Raw genomic sequence first — 15,431 nt, forward strand, 5'->3', positions numbered from 1 at the left:
CCGATTTCAAGTTTTCATAACAATCTGAAATCCGATTTGCCAATTTTTAAAATATATATATTTTTTACACCTTTATTTAATCTTTATTTAACTAGGCAAGTCAGTTAAGAACACATTCTTATTTTCAATGACGGCCTACGAACGTTCTGCCTCGATTTTTAACCTTGTCAGCTCGGGGGATCCAATCTTGCAACCCTACAGTTAACTAGTCCAATGCTCTAACACCTGATTACATTGCACTCCACGAGGAGCCGGCCTGTTAAGCGAATGCAGTAAGCTAAGGTAAATTGCTAGCTAGCATTAAACTTATCTTATAAAAAACAATCAATCAATGACTGTCATTGCTCCAATGTGTACTTAACCATAAACATCAATGCCTTTCTTAAAATCAATACACAAGTATATATTTTTAAACCTGCATATTTAGCTAAAAGAAATCCAGGTTAGCAGGCAATATTAACCAGGTGAAATTGTGTCATTTCTCTTGCGTTCATTGCACGCAGAGTCAGGGTATATGCAACAGTTTGGGCCGCCTGGCTCTTTGCGAACTAATTTGCCAGAATTTTACGTAATTATGACATAACATTGAAGGTTGTGCAATGTAACAGGAATATTTAGACTCATGGATGCCACCCGTTAGATAAAATACGGAACGGAATAAACGTTTTGTTTTCGAGGTGATAGTTTCCGGATTAGTCAAAGGTATATGGTTTAGAGAGAAATAGTCTACGCGTTATAATTCCTGTAATAACTTGCGGCTGAACTTGAAAGGGGTTCCTTCGTTATTTTACCGTTCATGTCTTCCATAGAGAATGTCTTGATCTACTTCAAATAAGGTCTGTGTTTCGCGGAGGAGCAGACTGACAGGGGACCATGCAGACAAGCTCGGCTTTCTGCACTACAACCTAAAACTTCTTAACTGGGAATATTGAAGACCCATGAAAGCTGGTGGTTCGTTTTAACATATTTTCTCATGTTATTTGAGACTAAATTGATTTTATTTATGTATTATATTAAGTTAAAATAAAAGTGTTCATTGTTCATTCAGTATTGTTGCAATTGTCATTATTACAAAAATGTGTGTGTGTATGATATATATATATATATACACTGCTCAAAAAAATAAAGGGAACACTTAAACAACACAATGTAACTCCAAGTCAATCACACTTCTGTGAAATCAAACTGTCCACTTAGGAAGCAACACTGATTGACAATAAATTTCACATGCTGTTGTGCAAATGGAATAGACAAAAGGTGGAAATTATAGGCAATTAGCAAGACACCCCCAATAAAGGAGTGGTTCTGCAGGTGGTGACCACAGACCACTTCTCAGTTCCTATGCTTCCTGGCTGATGTTTTGGTCACTTTTGAATGCTGGCGGTGCTTTCACTCTAGTGGTAGCATGAGACGGAGTCTACAACCCACACAAGTGGCTCAGGTAGTGCAGCTCATCCAGGATGGCACATCAATGCGAGCTGTGGCAAGAAGGTTTGCTGTGTCTGTCAGCGTAGTGTCCAGAGCACGGAGGCGCTACCAGGAGACAGGCCAGTACATCAGGAGACGTGGAGGAGGCCGTAGGAGGGCAACAACCCAGCAGCAGGACCACTACCTCCGCCTTTGTGCAAGGAGGAGCAGGTGGAGCACTGCCAGAGCCCTGCAAAATGACCTTCAGCAGGCCACAAATGTGCATGTGTCTGCTCAAACGGTCAGAAACAGACTCCATGAGGGTGGTATGAGGGCCCGACGTCCACAGGTGGGGGTTGTGCTTACAGCCCAACACCGTGCAGGACGTTTGGCATTTGCCAGAGAACACCAAGATTGGCAAATTCACCACTGGCGCCCTGTGCTCTTCACAGATGAAAGCAGGTTCACACTGAGCACATGAGCACATGTGACAGAGTCTGGAGACGCCGTGGAGAACGGTGTCAACAGTCATCTAGAACAGTAGCAGTGGGATGCTCATCCTTTCAACCTAACCCAATAAGCGAATTACATTTTTTTTACGCCGTATATCCATAGTTATCTCATCTGACTCCACAAGTAAGGCACGTACATATGTTGATTTAAATGCACCAATACATATCCTTAAAGCTATATACTGGATTCTGTCCTGCTTCTGAAGCCGTCTTTGCCGCTGTTCCATAAACTATACACCCATAATCAATTGTAGTCCTGATAAGAGCGCTATAAATATCCATCAACGATTGTCTGTCAGCACCCAATTCATAACCAGAGACTGAGCGCATAAGATTCACCACCGTCTTAGACTCTGTTTCAACATTTATGATATGATCTTTCTATGTATATCACTCATTGAACCATTTCTAAGAACCACCCAAATATTTGTTCTTAGAAACCCTCCCCATAGGCTGTCCATACAGAAACAACTGTATATTATCAGCAACTTTTTTCTTCGAGAATAACATACAAGACTTCACCACTGACAATTTAAAACCCCAGTCAATCGACCATCTTTCAACATCCACTATAGCTTGTTGAATAGATTTGATTACATGAGACATTCCTTCCCCTCTTCCAAATAGCTCCATCATCAGCATATAGGGTAGCCCCAATAACCCTACCTACATTCGAAAACACATCGTTAATCATAATTTTGAACAAAATAGGACTGATAGCACTGCCTTGAGGTATACCATTGTCAACTCCATAGTCATCAGATAAAATGGATCCAATTTTAACTTGAAAAGAGCAATTAAATAAGAAAGCCAAAACCCAGTTATATAATCTCCCACCAATACCAAGTATTTCCATCTTAATCAATAGGCCTTCTCTCCACATAGTGTCATAGGCCTTTTCAATGTCAAAAAAGACAGTAGCCATTATTTCTTTCATGACCAGAGTTTTTTTCAACTTCATTGCTCACCTTTACTAATGCATCCAAAGTAGATCTACCTTTACAGAATCCACTTTGACATTGTCTCAATAAACCTCTGTTCCAGGAAATATGACAATCTATTGACTGTCATCTTTTCCATCAGTTTACACAAGTTTACACAAGTGCTATTGGTCTGTAACTATCAGCACATGGAGGGTCCTTTCCAGGCTTTACAAAAGGTATTACTGCACGTTTCCAACCAGAAGGTATAACCCCCAATTCAAGTGGACTTGCTTCTTCCAGTCATCTTCTTCAACATAGACCATACATCCCCCCAGCTCAGTACCCCTGCCTATTATAGAGCAGAACTGTCTCCATGTATTTCTCTTCACAGACTTAATGACCCTATATCCTTAAGCTCTCTTCTTTTGGAAATCAACTAGACTCTCAGGAGTCATATTCCTATGCAACACCCTGTAAGCCCAATTTCTTTCTCGAATAGCTGCAGTGCACTCTTCAGTACACCAAGGAACCACCTTCCTTTTCTCACCCACTTCACTCACTGGTACATATACAGTACAAGTCAAAGTTTGGACACACCTACTCATTCAAGGGTTTTTAAATGACACGCCCCCTCAGCTTAGCCGAAGCTCCAGGGACATGACTTGTGATTTTCTTCCCATTGAGAGTTTTCATGTTTAGAATCTTCCCTTGTTGAACATGGTCAGAACAAAATATTAACAGCCTACCATTACCAATGAACCAGGATCATGTGACTTCCCCTATCTCTTTCTTAATGGCATTGGTTAATCGAATAAGGTGTATATGAGACCCTGTGGTCACGTCAAACACGATTACAACTTTCCACTCTGACACATCATTACTTTTGTTTTTCACTACCTTCACCCTCTTCACGTTCTCAACACTAGAACTGCCAATGCTGTCAGCAGCGCTTATAGCAGGGACATTCTTTTTCCTTTTCCTTTTCCTTTTCACCACAGACCATCCAGGTCCATGACTTTCGTCATCCCCACCCATACCATCAGAACTATCATCCATGTCGACCACAGTCCAGCACAGCTTTTGCTAAAACCGCCTACCACAGTATAGAACAATGGATTATATATTTTTTGCTTCCTTGTTTGAAGTCGAACCTCACTCATCCAAGTTTCTGCATCTCGAAAGGTCATGAAGTGATGTCGAAGACCACGCCTCCGGAAATTCCAATAAATTAACTTGCAAGAATGGACAAATATTGCATTTATTTCCTCATCACTAGCTAGGTTTCCATCCAATTAGCGACATATTTTCATATGAATTCTCAAACATTCGCCTAAAGAAAATATGCACATTTACCCCACCAGTGTAGTTTCCACAAACTGACTTGTTTTGGATAAAAATCGTGATGACGTAGTGCACACAAATTGTAGTTTTTCGCTCAAGTTTTAATGTACGAAAAAATAATTCTAGAGTTCAATGTGTATTGCATTTTCAACACTACCGATATAGTTTTGTCATTGTAGTCACAAAAACTGTTGGGTAAAATAGCAAATGCACCTACTCTGTGCTTGGCACATGGGCCAACAGCTCACAGATACAGTTCAAGTAGGCAAGTGGCATGAGAGATTATATATTTATTTTACTAGTCAGTTAAGAACAAATTCTTATTTACAATGACGGCCCAAACTCTAACAACGCTGGGCCAATTGTGCACCACCCTATGGGACTCCAGCCCAGGATTGAACCAGGGTCTGTTGTGACACTGAGATGTAGTGCCTCAGGAGCCAGAATACTTGTATTTTTTAAATGGTAGTCAAGCAAGGATTATCATGTCACCAGAATAAGACCCTACATTTTCAGTGCACCACCCTGTTAAATTCATGATAATTGATTTAATCTGTAGCCTAATAGCATGGTTTCCCGAGTAATAGTGGGAGGCCAAACCACACACCATATCATCACGTGATTCCAAGTTTACTTCGATATGAAGGTTATTGTATCAATATGTGCGCATAAAGTAGTTTCCACCGGCTTTTGTCGCATAATTATTTTTACTGACATAAAAGATTCCACCATGTGAACGAACAAATTACCTATCTGCATTGATAAAATTTATCCGAAATTTCCTGTTTCCATCATAGCTGTCTTGTTTTTTTACAAGGTTTGACTTTACTCGCATAAAAACGTAAATAAACTCTTTAAATACTCAGTGGTCTCCACCTTACCTTCGCTAGGCGGCGATGTTATTGATTCTATCCTGTCCTTCGAAAAAGTGTGACGAGTTTTCTTTTGTCGTTGATTATTCAGGAAGTCGACGTCTACCTTTTCCACCAATCAGACTAACGGATACTATTCCGCCACCATGATTACCTCCTAAATATTTTGAATAAACCAATCACGACAGCGTATTTAGTCATTTAAAGAAGTGTCGTCATGGTTGTTTTGAAATGTCGAATTTGACCTGCTGCAGAAAGAAACACGTATCGGTAAAGTTTGAGATGTTACAGTACATTTTCTCAATAACAACGTGTGGAATTAAGTCGGAGTAAGTTACGTAGCACACGTTTGTTAACACCTACATTTAATGTTTTGTTGCATGGAATGTAAATACTAAATGACGGCGAAAGGCAGCAAGTTTGCCAGGTCGCTAACGTTAGCTAGTTAACGTTATCCGTTTAATTTGATGTAACGTTATAACTAACGCAGTGAATTGAGTTGGCAAAGATTAGTTACATGTACGTTTTTTATTTTGTAAAGTAACTATACGTTTTTGTTAGTGTAGTTTAAAGATGTGGATTTATTATTGTACCCTGCAGGGAGTCCCAAAGGCAGATTCGAACATGGCCCAATATGGATTCGAGAATGACATTCATAGCATTCTGAAGCTTGATATGCCAATCACAAACGCTCCCATGCGAGGTGGCAAAGAAAAGCAATTTCGTCAATGTCTACCAGCAGTGCCAACACCAGCGCTCTATCACCTGGTAAATTCGCAAATAGAGCTCTTAGTATGTCCAAGACGCATAGTAAAACAGCAGGTAGCTAACTATATTATGCTTTTCACCTTTGCATTTTGCTCTTGTTTACTGTCTTTCAGCTGTCTATGGGTGTGGCATTGTTGCCAGTCAGTGGTTTCACCAATGGTCCCACTAATTTGCCCCTTCTCTCTTTCTTAGGTAAAAATGGTAAGTGCACAACTTCAAAGGCAGGTGGGGACCGTTTCATTCCCACTAGGAATAACAAACAGCTGGACTTGGGAAGCTTCCTGCTTTCAAAGGGAAATGAGCCTATGGCCACAAACCCCTCCACAACAACATCAGTGAGGCTCTTTAACATTGCACATCAGCACATTTTGTTAATGCATTGTAAGTCAACAGCTGCACGTTTGTCTTTGTAGGTGAACCAGAAGGCTTGGTCTGTCACACTCAATGTATATGATATTGGTGAGGCAAAGATCTTGCATTTGGGAGGAAAACCCTTGAATGCTCCAGAAGGTAGGCCTACCACTGGTAATGATGGTGTGACTTGTCAGTTGATTATTGATATCAAAATCTAATGTCCCATTCTCTTTTCTTTGCAGGTTACCAGAACAACCTGAAAGTCCTCTACAGTCAAGTTCCTACCCCAGTCTCTACCAAAAAGACCAGATGCATATCATCTGTCTGACAGTTTCTTAGAAGCTTCTGAACTCTGAAATGATTTCTGTGAGTCTCCTGCCAACACATCACCACAAATGTCTTAAAACCTGTCTGGTGAGAAGGTAGAGGGACTTATCCTAGAGGTATATCTTAGATCCTCCTGCCAGCACAGTACATGTCCAGTAACCTACCTGGAGAGTAATCCTAGCTTTGAGTGAAACATGGGCCTGCTGTTTATGTAAATCACACATTGATTTCAGTGGGAAATTTGCAGAAAGTGATTAAAGCAACTATCTCGTTGGGATCTGGCCCTTTCATCTCTATTCTTATCAACTTAATTCAATTAGTGGTGGTGGCAGGAGTTCTTTAACTGACTTTTAACAATTTATTTACCTTTCTCTTCCCACAGATTTGAACCTACTGGACTGGAGCAGTCGGAACCTTTTAGCGGTTGCCCTTCACAACAGTGTTTACCTGTGGGACGCAGCCCAGGGTGACATCGTCCTGCTGATGAAGATGGAGCGGGAGGACTATCTGCTCCGTGTCCTGGATCACGGAGGGCAACCTCCTGGCTATTGGTACCAGTGACTGCAAAGTTCAGGTAAATGTCTGAAGTGAACAACCCAGTACTCATCTAAATATTTGGCTTCATTGCAGTATTATGGTGTTGGGGAAAATAATCATTTGATGCTTTCTGTTTTTAATATTTCACCTACCGTAGATGTGGAGAACCAGGAGTATCTACGCAGCATGGCCAGCCACACTGCAAGAGTTGCCAGCCTGAGTTGGAACAATTATATTCTCTCCAGGTAAAGAATCATGTCTTGAATGTCAAATTTGGAATAGTCAAGTCTCTGTCCTGCCAGGATCTTTTGTGATACTTGTGGCCAAGATGTTCTATTCTGTCTAAACAGGCTGCCCAATTCTAATCTTTTTCCCAATCATTCATCTTTTGACTAATCTGATCACTTCATTTGTCAACTGAGCAAAAATAGCATTAGTGTTTAACCATTTTATGATTTGTTTTTTCAAGTGGCTCCAGATCGGGTCACATCCACCACCATGACGTGAGGGTAGCCGACCACCACATCCTCACCCTGTCTGGGCACTCTCAGGAGGTGTGTGGGCTGAAGTGGTCCCCTGATGGAAGATACCTGGCCAGTGGAGGCAACGACAACCTGGTATATGTGTGGTCAGGTGTGCAGGATGGTAGTGGCCAAGGCAGCAGTTCTGTCCACTGCTTCAGTGAGCACCAAGGAGCAGTCAAGGTGAACACATTTTGAATTTAAAACTATTTTGCTGTGAAATTCTAAACTACGCTGTTTTTATTGAAGGAAGGAGTTGGTTGTATTACATGAAACTTTGCTGCACACTAATTCTTACAAAAATGTTTTAGGCTTTGGCCTGGTGCCCATGGGAACCCAACATTCTTGCTTCTGGAGGTGGCACCAGACTGCCACATCCGCATCTGGAATGTCAACCGTGGCTCCTGCATCAATGGTCTGGACACTCAGTCTCAGGTAACTGCACCCACCTTGAACTCTAATGAGGTTGTGAAGTCTAACAAAATGTACCTTGTTATTAACTCCAGGGCCCTGCTCAGTCATAGCGGCATGTGTATTTGCATACCAGCCATTTTTGAAGTGTTTACTTTCCATAACTGCTATGCCGTATGATTCGAAGTTAACTAGTGTTCTAATCTGCCTTACAGATCTCCTCTTTGGTGTTTGCGCCAAACTACAAGGAATTGGTTTCCAGCCACGGATATTCCCACGACAATGTAGTCATCTGGAAGTACCCCTCCTTGACTAAAGTGGCAGAGCTCAATGGTAAGTGTCAAATTTTATTGGTCACATGCAGATGTTGTGGCAATGCTTGTCTGGTCTGAAACTGCTATTCATTATGTTTAAACTTAACGGCTCTGCAGTTGTCATTAATGTCCGTTGACAAAGAGCATTGTCTGACACTAAGTCTAGCGTAGCCAACAGTCTAAAATTTGGACTGTCATACATCAAATTCTCAGTGCAGCTCAAGCAATTGCTATCAACCCATTCAAATTGAGGACTCGTACCAGAGCTGCATTGGTTGGGAATTGTGGGGAGGTATGTGTTTGGGCTGTGAATCTCCTGCAGATGGTCTCGGAGCACACGTATAAAACTATCCTTGGATTTATTCTGGTGTCGAAAGGTCAAAAAAGAAACTTTAAACTGTTTTTATTCACCCCAGGTCATGAGGACAGAATCTTGAACATTGCTATGAGTCCAGACTGCTCGACTATTGCCACTGTAGCTGGTGATGAAACCATCCGGTTCTGGAAGAGCTTTGAGCTGGATCCAGTCAAAAAGAAGCACATGAGATGAAGTCCACTAGCAGCATTATACACACAGCTATCCGATAATGGACTTCTGTATTGTTTAAGTTAATTTATTAAGTACCTTTTTTTTTTATTCACTGAAATAAATATTGTCTTGCCACTTATGATTACTAACTGGTGTCATTTATTGCAAATACTGTTAGGGCACTCAATAACTAAATGTTATTTTGTAGCCTTAAACTAGGCAAGTCAGATGAGTACAAATTCTTAATGACGGCCAATTAGGGGCCGCAGCCTGGATTCGAACCAGGTACTGTGTCCCACTCATTATTTTCTAGAGTGCATGTTGCTGACATCACACGGAGGTCCAGCGTCAAACAATGAATGCTATAGACCACATGTGCAGATTACCATACATCCACTGATTTCCCTATGCTGGAAAGCCTGAATGTCCAAAAGCAGGTGAGTCCTGCCTTGGAGGACCCTTAATAAGAATGCTGCTGCAGACCGGATACAGTTGCTGTCTTGTGCCTGAAAGTAATGTCTTACTCAGCTTGATTTCAAAAAGTTAAATATGCAACAAAGCTGGTCAGTGACAAATGCCACCTCTTCGAAAGTAACTACACTATTTACAAGCGTTTCAGTCCAAGCATTCATGCCAAACAACCAGAAGAGTCCAATCATTGGCCATTTCAAGCCTGGGTTTGAGGTATTGGTGACTGACACCTTCATACAGGGTGATGTACAGTTAAATCACACCATGTTCCCACAATTTAACAAAGTGTGGACTAACTGCCATATACCACAAACTGCAGATAAAAATATACATTTGAGGAGTATAGTTTTTTGGGAATCTTTGGCATTTCAGGCTCCTTCAGACAGTTATGTTTCCCCTTCCAAAAGGACGAAACTAGACTTCCTTCACTTTGCCTAGTTGGTTATTGCCATTGACACGATGTGCTGTTGTCCCGTTGCTATTCTCCAGCGGCTTGCTGTTGATGACCACGGTAACGTCGCTGTTGATAACGCCATTCTGCTTTAGCTTCTCCATGGTTGCCGTAGGCAGCCGTTTCCCCTTCACGTAGGCCTGAATCCAGAAGTTGGAGAAGAGTAGGAAGAAGAAGGTGCCGTACATCCAGATAAGGTGAATGAACATGGGCACCTGAAAGTCACACTTCTCCATGAAGTAGTACTGAGAGATGTGAAGTGAGATCAGCACAAACTGGATCTAAAGAAGGAAGAAAGATGAGAACATTTTGATGTGGTGTGAAGTTTGCGCGGGAGTCACCAATTCACAACAGTAATACCGGCAGCTACCCACAAATGCCCCCCCTTTAACATAGTTTCTTCCAATAGTACATCAAGAAATAACACCCACCAGCTGGATTGCGGTCATGTACTTCTTCCACCAGAGGTATTTTTGGAAGCGAGGTCCGGCAGCAGACAGGCCGTAGTAGGTGTACATGATGACGTGGACACAGGAGTTGACCATGGCATGGAACGAGCTCATTCCCCCTGCTGGAGGTTCACAAAGACAGTATTAAAGCACAAACATAATCCAAGAGTAATTCTTAAGTCACAGGGGGATAACAAAATAAATGTTACTAAATAGATTTTGTTTAGGTTTCTTATTCCCTTGTAAAATTGCAGAAGATCCATTGTGGTGATAAAGTTTATTTAACAACCCCCCAAAAGTTAATGTTAAACAGGTTACATGACCAGCTGTAAGCACACTGCATTGGGATGAGGTCAGAGGTCAAGCTTACCAGGAGCAATGGTAATTCCCCACCACCACGTGAAGGGCAAGATGGAGTGATGGAAGACATGTAGAAATGTGATCTGGCTGTGTTTCTTACGCAGCACAAAGAAAAACTGAAAATCGGACAAGAACTCAAGTTACTTAAAGCAAACATTGTTCAGAAATCTCCATTTGTATTTTACTAAGGGTGTCGGAGAAAGATGCAGTCAGAATATGTACAAAATCTAAATGATTTAGGCTAGCATCAAACATTTTATTCACAAACATGATGTTCTGATAGAGAAATCATTCTTACGGTGTCCAGAAGCTCGGTGAATTTAGAGAACAGAAACCACCAGGCCACTTGAACCATCTGACAAAAGGAGAAAAAAGTACAGACAAATAGCACAGAATAAAAATCACATCATATGCATATTTGAATGTAAAGTCAAATGTAAATTTCATGATGCAATACAGATTCTCTCAAAGAAAAAAAACATACCCTTAGAGCCTGTGGGTTGCTTGAGTAGTCACACAGGTCACATCTCCAGGTAAAAGTGGTTCCCCATCCTGACATCAGGAACTGCAAAAGCAAAGCACAGAACTCGCTGTCACATCAATTCATAAACGCTGGGAAAAGTTTTACTACAGTATGTCTTCACAACAAGGCTCTTTGAAGAACTTTCATTCTCCTGAATAACTAAATGCTTTGCTCACCTCATAGACTAGGAAGGCGTTTAGGGACACCATGCTGAAGTTATAGATGATCATGGCTGTTTTGAGGTTATAGGGCTTGCGGTTGGCCATCAGCAGAGGCCCTGCGTACAGCGAGAAGAACACATAGCCCATCAGGATGCTGGTCATCTGGAAGGGGGTCCGCATCAACGGATAGGGTAACAATCGGTGGTCTGAGGACAAGAAATCAAGCAATTCAATATTTTTGAGACAACAATACAGGTTACACCAACAGCATAGTACAAACTGCAAATCACCAAATTGAATAAAAATATCAACTTATGCGAAAGCACTCACCCGTTCTCTGCAATACATACTCATAAAACACCATAATATTGGATCCCACTTCACGCAGCATATTGATGGCCTCTTTTCTCCTTTATTCAGTCAATCAAAAAATCCTGAAATATACAGACAAAAATACAATTTGCTTGAAAAAAAAAAAAAAAAGTTGGTGGTGATGATGGCAGGTTATGTGGTTATGCCAACAGGGGATGCAATAATGTGTACTGAGACCTACGATGATGATGAACAAAGCACTGCCCCACTGCCTCCCACACTAAACAGAGACAGCTGCACAGGCCCATCATATACCTGAACACGAGGCTCTGCTTTGATGACTGACTATCTGATAATAAAACAATACAACACTTGCTTTATTGGTCCATTTGCACAGATATACTTTATTATTGTTGTCACCGTAGTACCCAACATGACACATCACAGGCTGGAAGCAGCACGGGGGCTGCGGCAGAGCAGCTTCCCTTCAGCACTTAGGGATAAAGTGCCTTACTCCAGGGCACAATGCGATAGGTAGTATAAGGGGATATTGATAGACAAACAAAACAAATGCTTCACAACAATAAAAAATAGCTGCAGAGGGCACTGTAGTCCGTTTGGCCATGTACTGTATGTCAGTCAATATCAAATAGATCCTAATCGGATTATTCATAGGTAGCCTTAGTAATATTAGTCACTTTTCTATAATAGCCAAGTGTTACATTCCACTATCAGCCATGGCTATAAAAATCAGACTTGGGTTCAAATACCATTTCAAATATACTACCGTTCAAAAGTTTGGGGTCACTTAGAAATGTCCTAGTTTTTGAAAGAAAAATCTAATTTTTTCATTAAAATAACATCAAATTGGCCTCCCGGGTGGCGCAGTGGTCTAGGGCACTGCATCGCAGTGCTAGCTGCGCCACCAGAGTCTCTGGGTTCGCGCCCAGGCTCTGTCGCAGCCGGCTGCGACCGGGAGGTCGTGGGGCGACGCACAATTGGGCTAGCGTCGTCCGGGTTAGGGAGGGTTTGGCCGGTAGGGATATCCTTGTCTCATCGCGCTCCAGCGACTCCTGTGGCGGGCCGGGCGCAGTGCACGCTAACCAAGGGGGCCAGGTGCACGGTGTTTCCTCCGACACATTGGTGCCGCTGGCTTCCGGGTTGGAGGCGCGCTGTGTTAAGAAGCAGTGCGGCTTGGTTGGGTTGTGCTTCGGAGGACGCGTGGCTTTCGACCTTCATCTCTCCCGAGCCCGTACGGGAGTTGTAGCGATGAGACAAGATAGTAATTACTAGCGATTGGACACCACGAAAAATTGGGGAGAAAAGGGGAGAAAATAAATAACATCAAATTGATCAGAAATCAGTTAATGTTGTAAATGACCATTGTAGCTGGAAACGGCAGATTTTGAATGGAATATCTACATAGGCGTACAGATGCCCATTATCAGCAACCATCACTCCTGTGTTCCAATGGCACGTTGTGATTGCTAATCAAGTTTATCATTTTAAAAAGGCTAATTGATCATTAGAAAACCCTTTTGCAATTATGTTAGCACAGCTGAAAATGGTTGTCCTGCTTAAAGAAGCAATAAAACTGGCCTTCTTTAGAGTAGTTGAGTATCAGCATTTGTGGGTTCGATTACAGGCTCAAAATGGCCAGAAACAAAGAACTTCCTTCTGAAACTCGTCAGTCCATTCTCGTCAGTCCATTTTCAATGCTAGAAATTGCCAAGAAACTGAAGATCTGGTACAACGCTGTGTATTACTTCCTTCACAGAACAGCGCAAACTGGCTCTAACCAGAAAGAGTGGGAGGCCCACTCTTAGTGTGTCTAGTTTGAGAAAGACACCTCACAAGTCCTCAACTGGCAGCTTCATTAAATAGTACCCACAAAACACCAGTCTCAACGTCAACAGTGAAGAGGCGACTCTGGGATGCTGGCCAGATGGAAGCCACTCCCCAGTAAAAAGCACATGATAGCCCACTTGGAGTTTGCCAAAAGGCACCTAAATGACTCTCAGACCATGAGAAACAAGATTGAACTCTTTGGCCTGAATGCAAAGCGTCTCATCTGGAGGAAACCTGGCACCATCCCTACGGTGAAATATGGTGGTGGCAGCATCACAGCCAAGACCCTAAGCACACAGCCAAGACAACACAGGAGTGGCTTCGGGATCTGCAGAGAAGATGGGGAGAAACTTCCCAAATACAGGTGTGCCAAGCTTGTAGCGTCATACCCAAGAAGACTCGAGGCTGTAATCGCTGCCATTTATTTTTTATAAATTTGCAAAAAATGTCTAAACCTGTTTTTGCTTTCTCATTGTGTGTGTGTGTATATATACACACACACACAGTGGGGCAAAAAAGTATTTAGTCAGCCACCAATTGTGCAAGTTCTCCCACTTAAAAAGATAAGAGAGGCCTGTAATTTTCATCATAGGTACACTTCAAGTATGACAGACAAAATGAGAAGAAAACAAATCCAGAAAATGACATTGTCGGATTTTTAATGAATTTATTTGCAAATTATGGTGGAAAATAAGTATTTGGTCAATAACAAAAGTTTCTCAATACTTTGTTATATACCCTTTGTTGGCAATGACAGAGGTCAAACGTTTTCTGTAAGTCTTCACAAGGTTTTCACACACTGTTGCTGGTATTTTGGCCCATTCCTCCATACAGATCTCCTCTAGAGCAGTGATGTTTTGGGGCTGTTGCTGGGCAACACGGACTTTAAACTCCCTCAAAAGATTTTCTATGGGGTTGAGATCTGGAGACTGGCTAGGCCACTCCAGGACCTTGAAATGCTTCTTACGAAGCCACTCCGTTGCCCGGGCGGTGTGTTTGGGATCATTGTCATGCTGAAAGACCCAGCCACGTTTCATCTTCAATGCCCTTGCTGATGGAAGGAGGTTTTCACTCAATCTCACGATACATGGCCCCATTCATTCTTTCCTTTACACGGATCAGTCGTCCTGGTCCCTTTGCAGAAAAACAGCCCCAAAGCATGATGTTTCCACCCCCATGCTTCACAGTAGGTATAGTGTTCTTTGGATGCAACTCAGCATTCTTTGTCCTCCAAACACGACGAGTTGAGTTTTTACCAAAAAGTTCTATTTTGGTTTCATCTGACCATATGACATTCTCCCAATCTTCTTCTGGATCATCCAAATGCTCTCTAGCAAACTTCAGACGGGCCTGGACATGTACTGGCTTAAGCAGGGGGACACGTCTGGCACTGCAGGATTTGAGTCCCTGGCGGCGTAGTGTGTTACTGATGGTAGGCTTTGTTACTTTGGTCCCAGCTCTCTGCAGGTCATTCACTAGGTCCCCCCGTGTGGTTCTGGGATTTTTGCTCACCGTTCTTGTGATCATTTTGACCCCACGGGGTGAGATCTTGCGTGAAGCCCCAGATCGAGGGAGATTATCAGTGGTCTTGTATGTCTTCCATTTCCTAATAATTGCTCCCACAGTTGATTTCTTCAAACCAAGCTGCTTACCTATTGCAGATTCAGTCTTCCCAGCCTGGTGCAGGTCCACAATTTTGTTTCTGGTGTCCTTTGACAGCTCTTTGGTCTTGGCCATAGTGGAGTTTGGAGTGTGACTGTTTGAGGTTGTGGACAAGTGTCTTGTATACTGATAACAAGTTCAAACAGGTACCATTAATACAGGTAACGAGTGGAGGACAGAGGAGCCTCTTAAAGAAGAAGTTACAGGTCTGTGAGAGCCAGAAATCTTGCTTGTTTGTAGGTGACCAAATACTTATTTTCCACCATAATTTGCAAATAAATTCATTAAAAATCCTACAGTGATTTTCTGGATTTTTTTTTCTAATTTTGTCTGTCATAGTTGAAGTGTACCTATGATGAAAATTACAGGCCTCTCTCA

General features: G+C 42.1%; 1 protein-coding gene and 1 pseudogene across 1 annotated transcript; one reads left to right on the forward strand and one right to left on the reverse strand.

Moving 5' to 3' along the window:
* Positions 1 to 5,656: 5,656 nt before the first annotated feature.
* Positions 5,657 to 8,949, forward strand: LOC120055557 (annotated as a pseudogene).
* Positions 8,950 to 9,701: 752 nt separating this feature from the next.
* Positions 9,702 to 11,622, reverse strand: LOC120055282 (elongation of very long chain fatty acids protein 1-like). The gene is made up of 7 exons (XM_039003164.1): positions 11,562 to 11,622; positions 11,247 to 11,437; positions 11,032 to 11,112; positions 10,846 to 10,902; positions 10,558 to 10,663; positions 10,170 to 10,309; positions 9,702 to 10,019 (listed from the first exon to the last, which is right to left on the reverse strand). The coding sequence occupies exons 1-7, from the start codon at positions 11,620 to 11,622 to the stop codon at positions 9,702 to 9,704; spliced, it is 954 nt and encodes a 317-aa protein (XP_038859092.1).
* Between the last annotated feature and the right edge of the window lie 3,809 nt (positions 11,623 to 15,431).

Source organism: Salvelinus namaycush, chromosome 11 (genome assembly GCF_016432855.1).
Source record: "Salvelinus namaycush isolate Seneca chromosome 11, SaNama_1.0, whole genome shotgun sequence".
In the NCBI taxonomy this organism is placed as follows: Eukaryota; Metazoa; Chordata; class Actinopteri; order Salmoniformes; family Salmonidae; genus Salvelinus; species Salvelinus namaycush.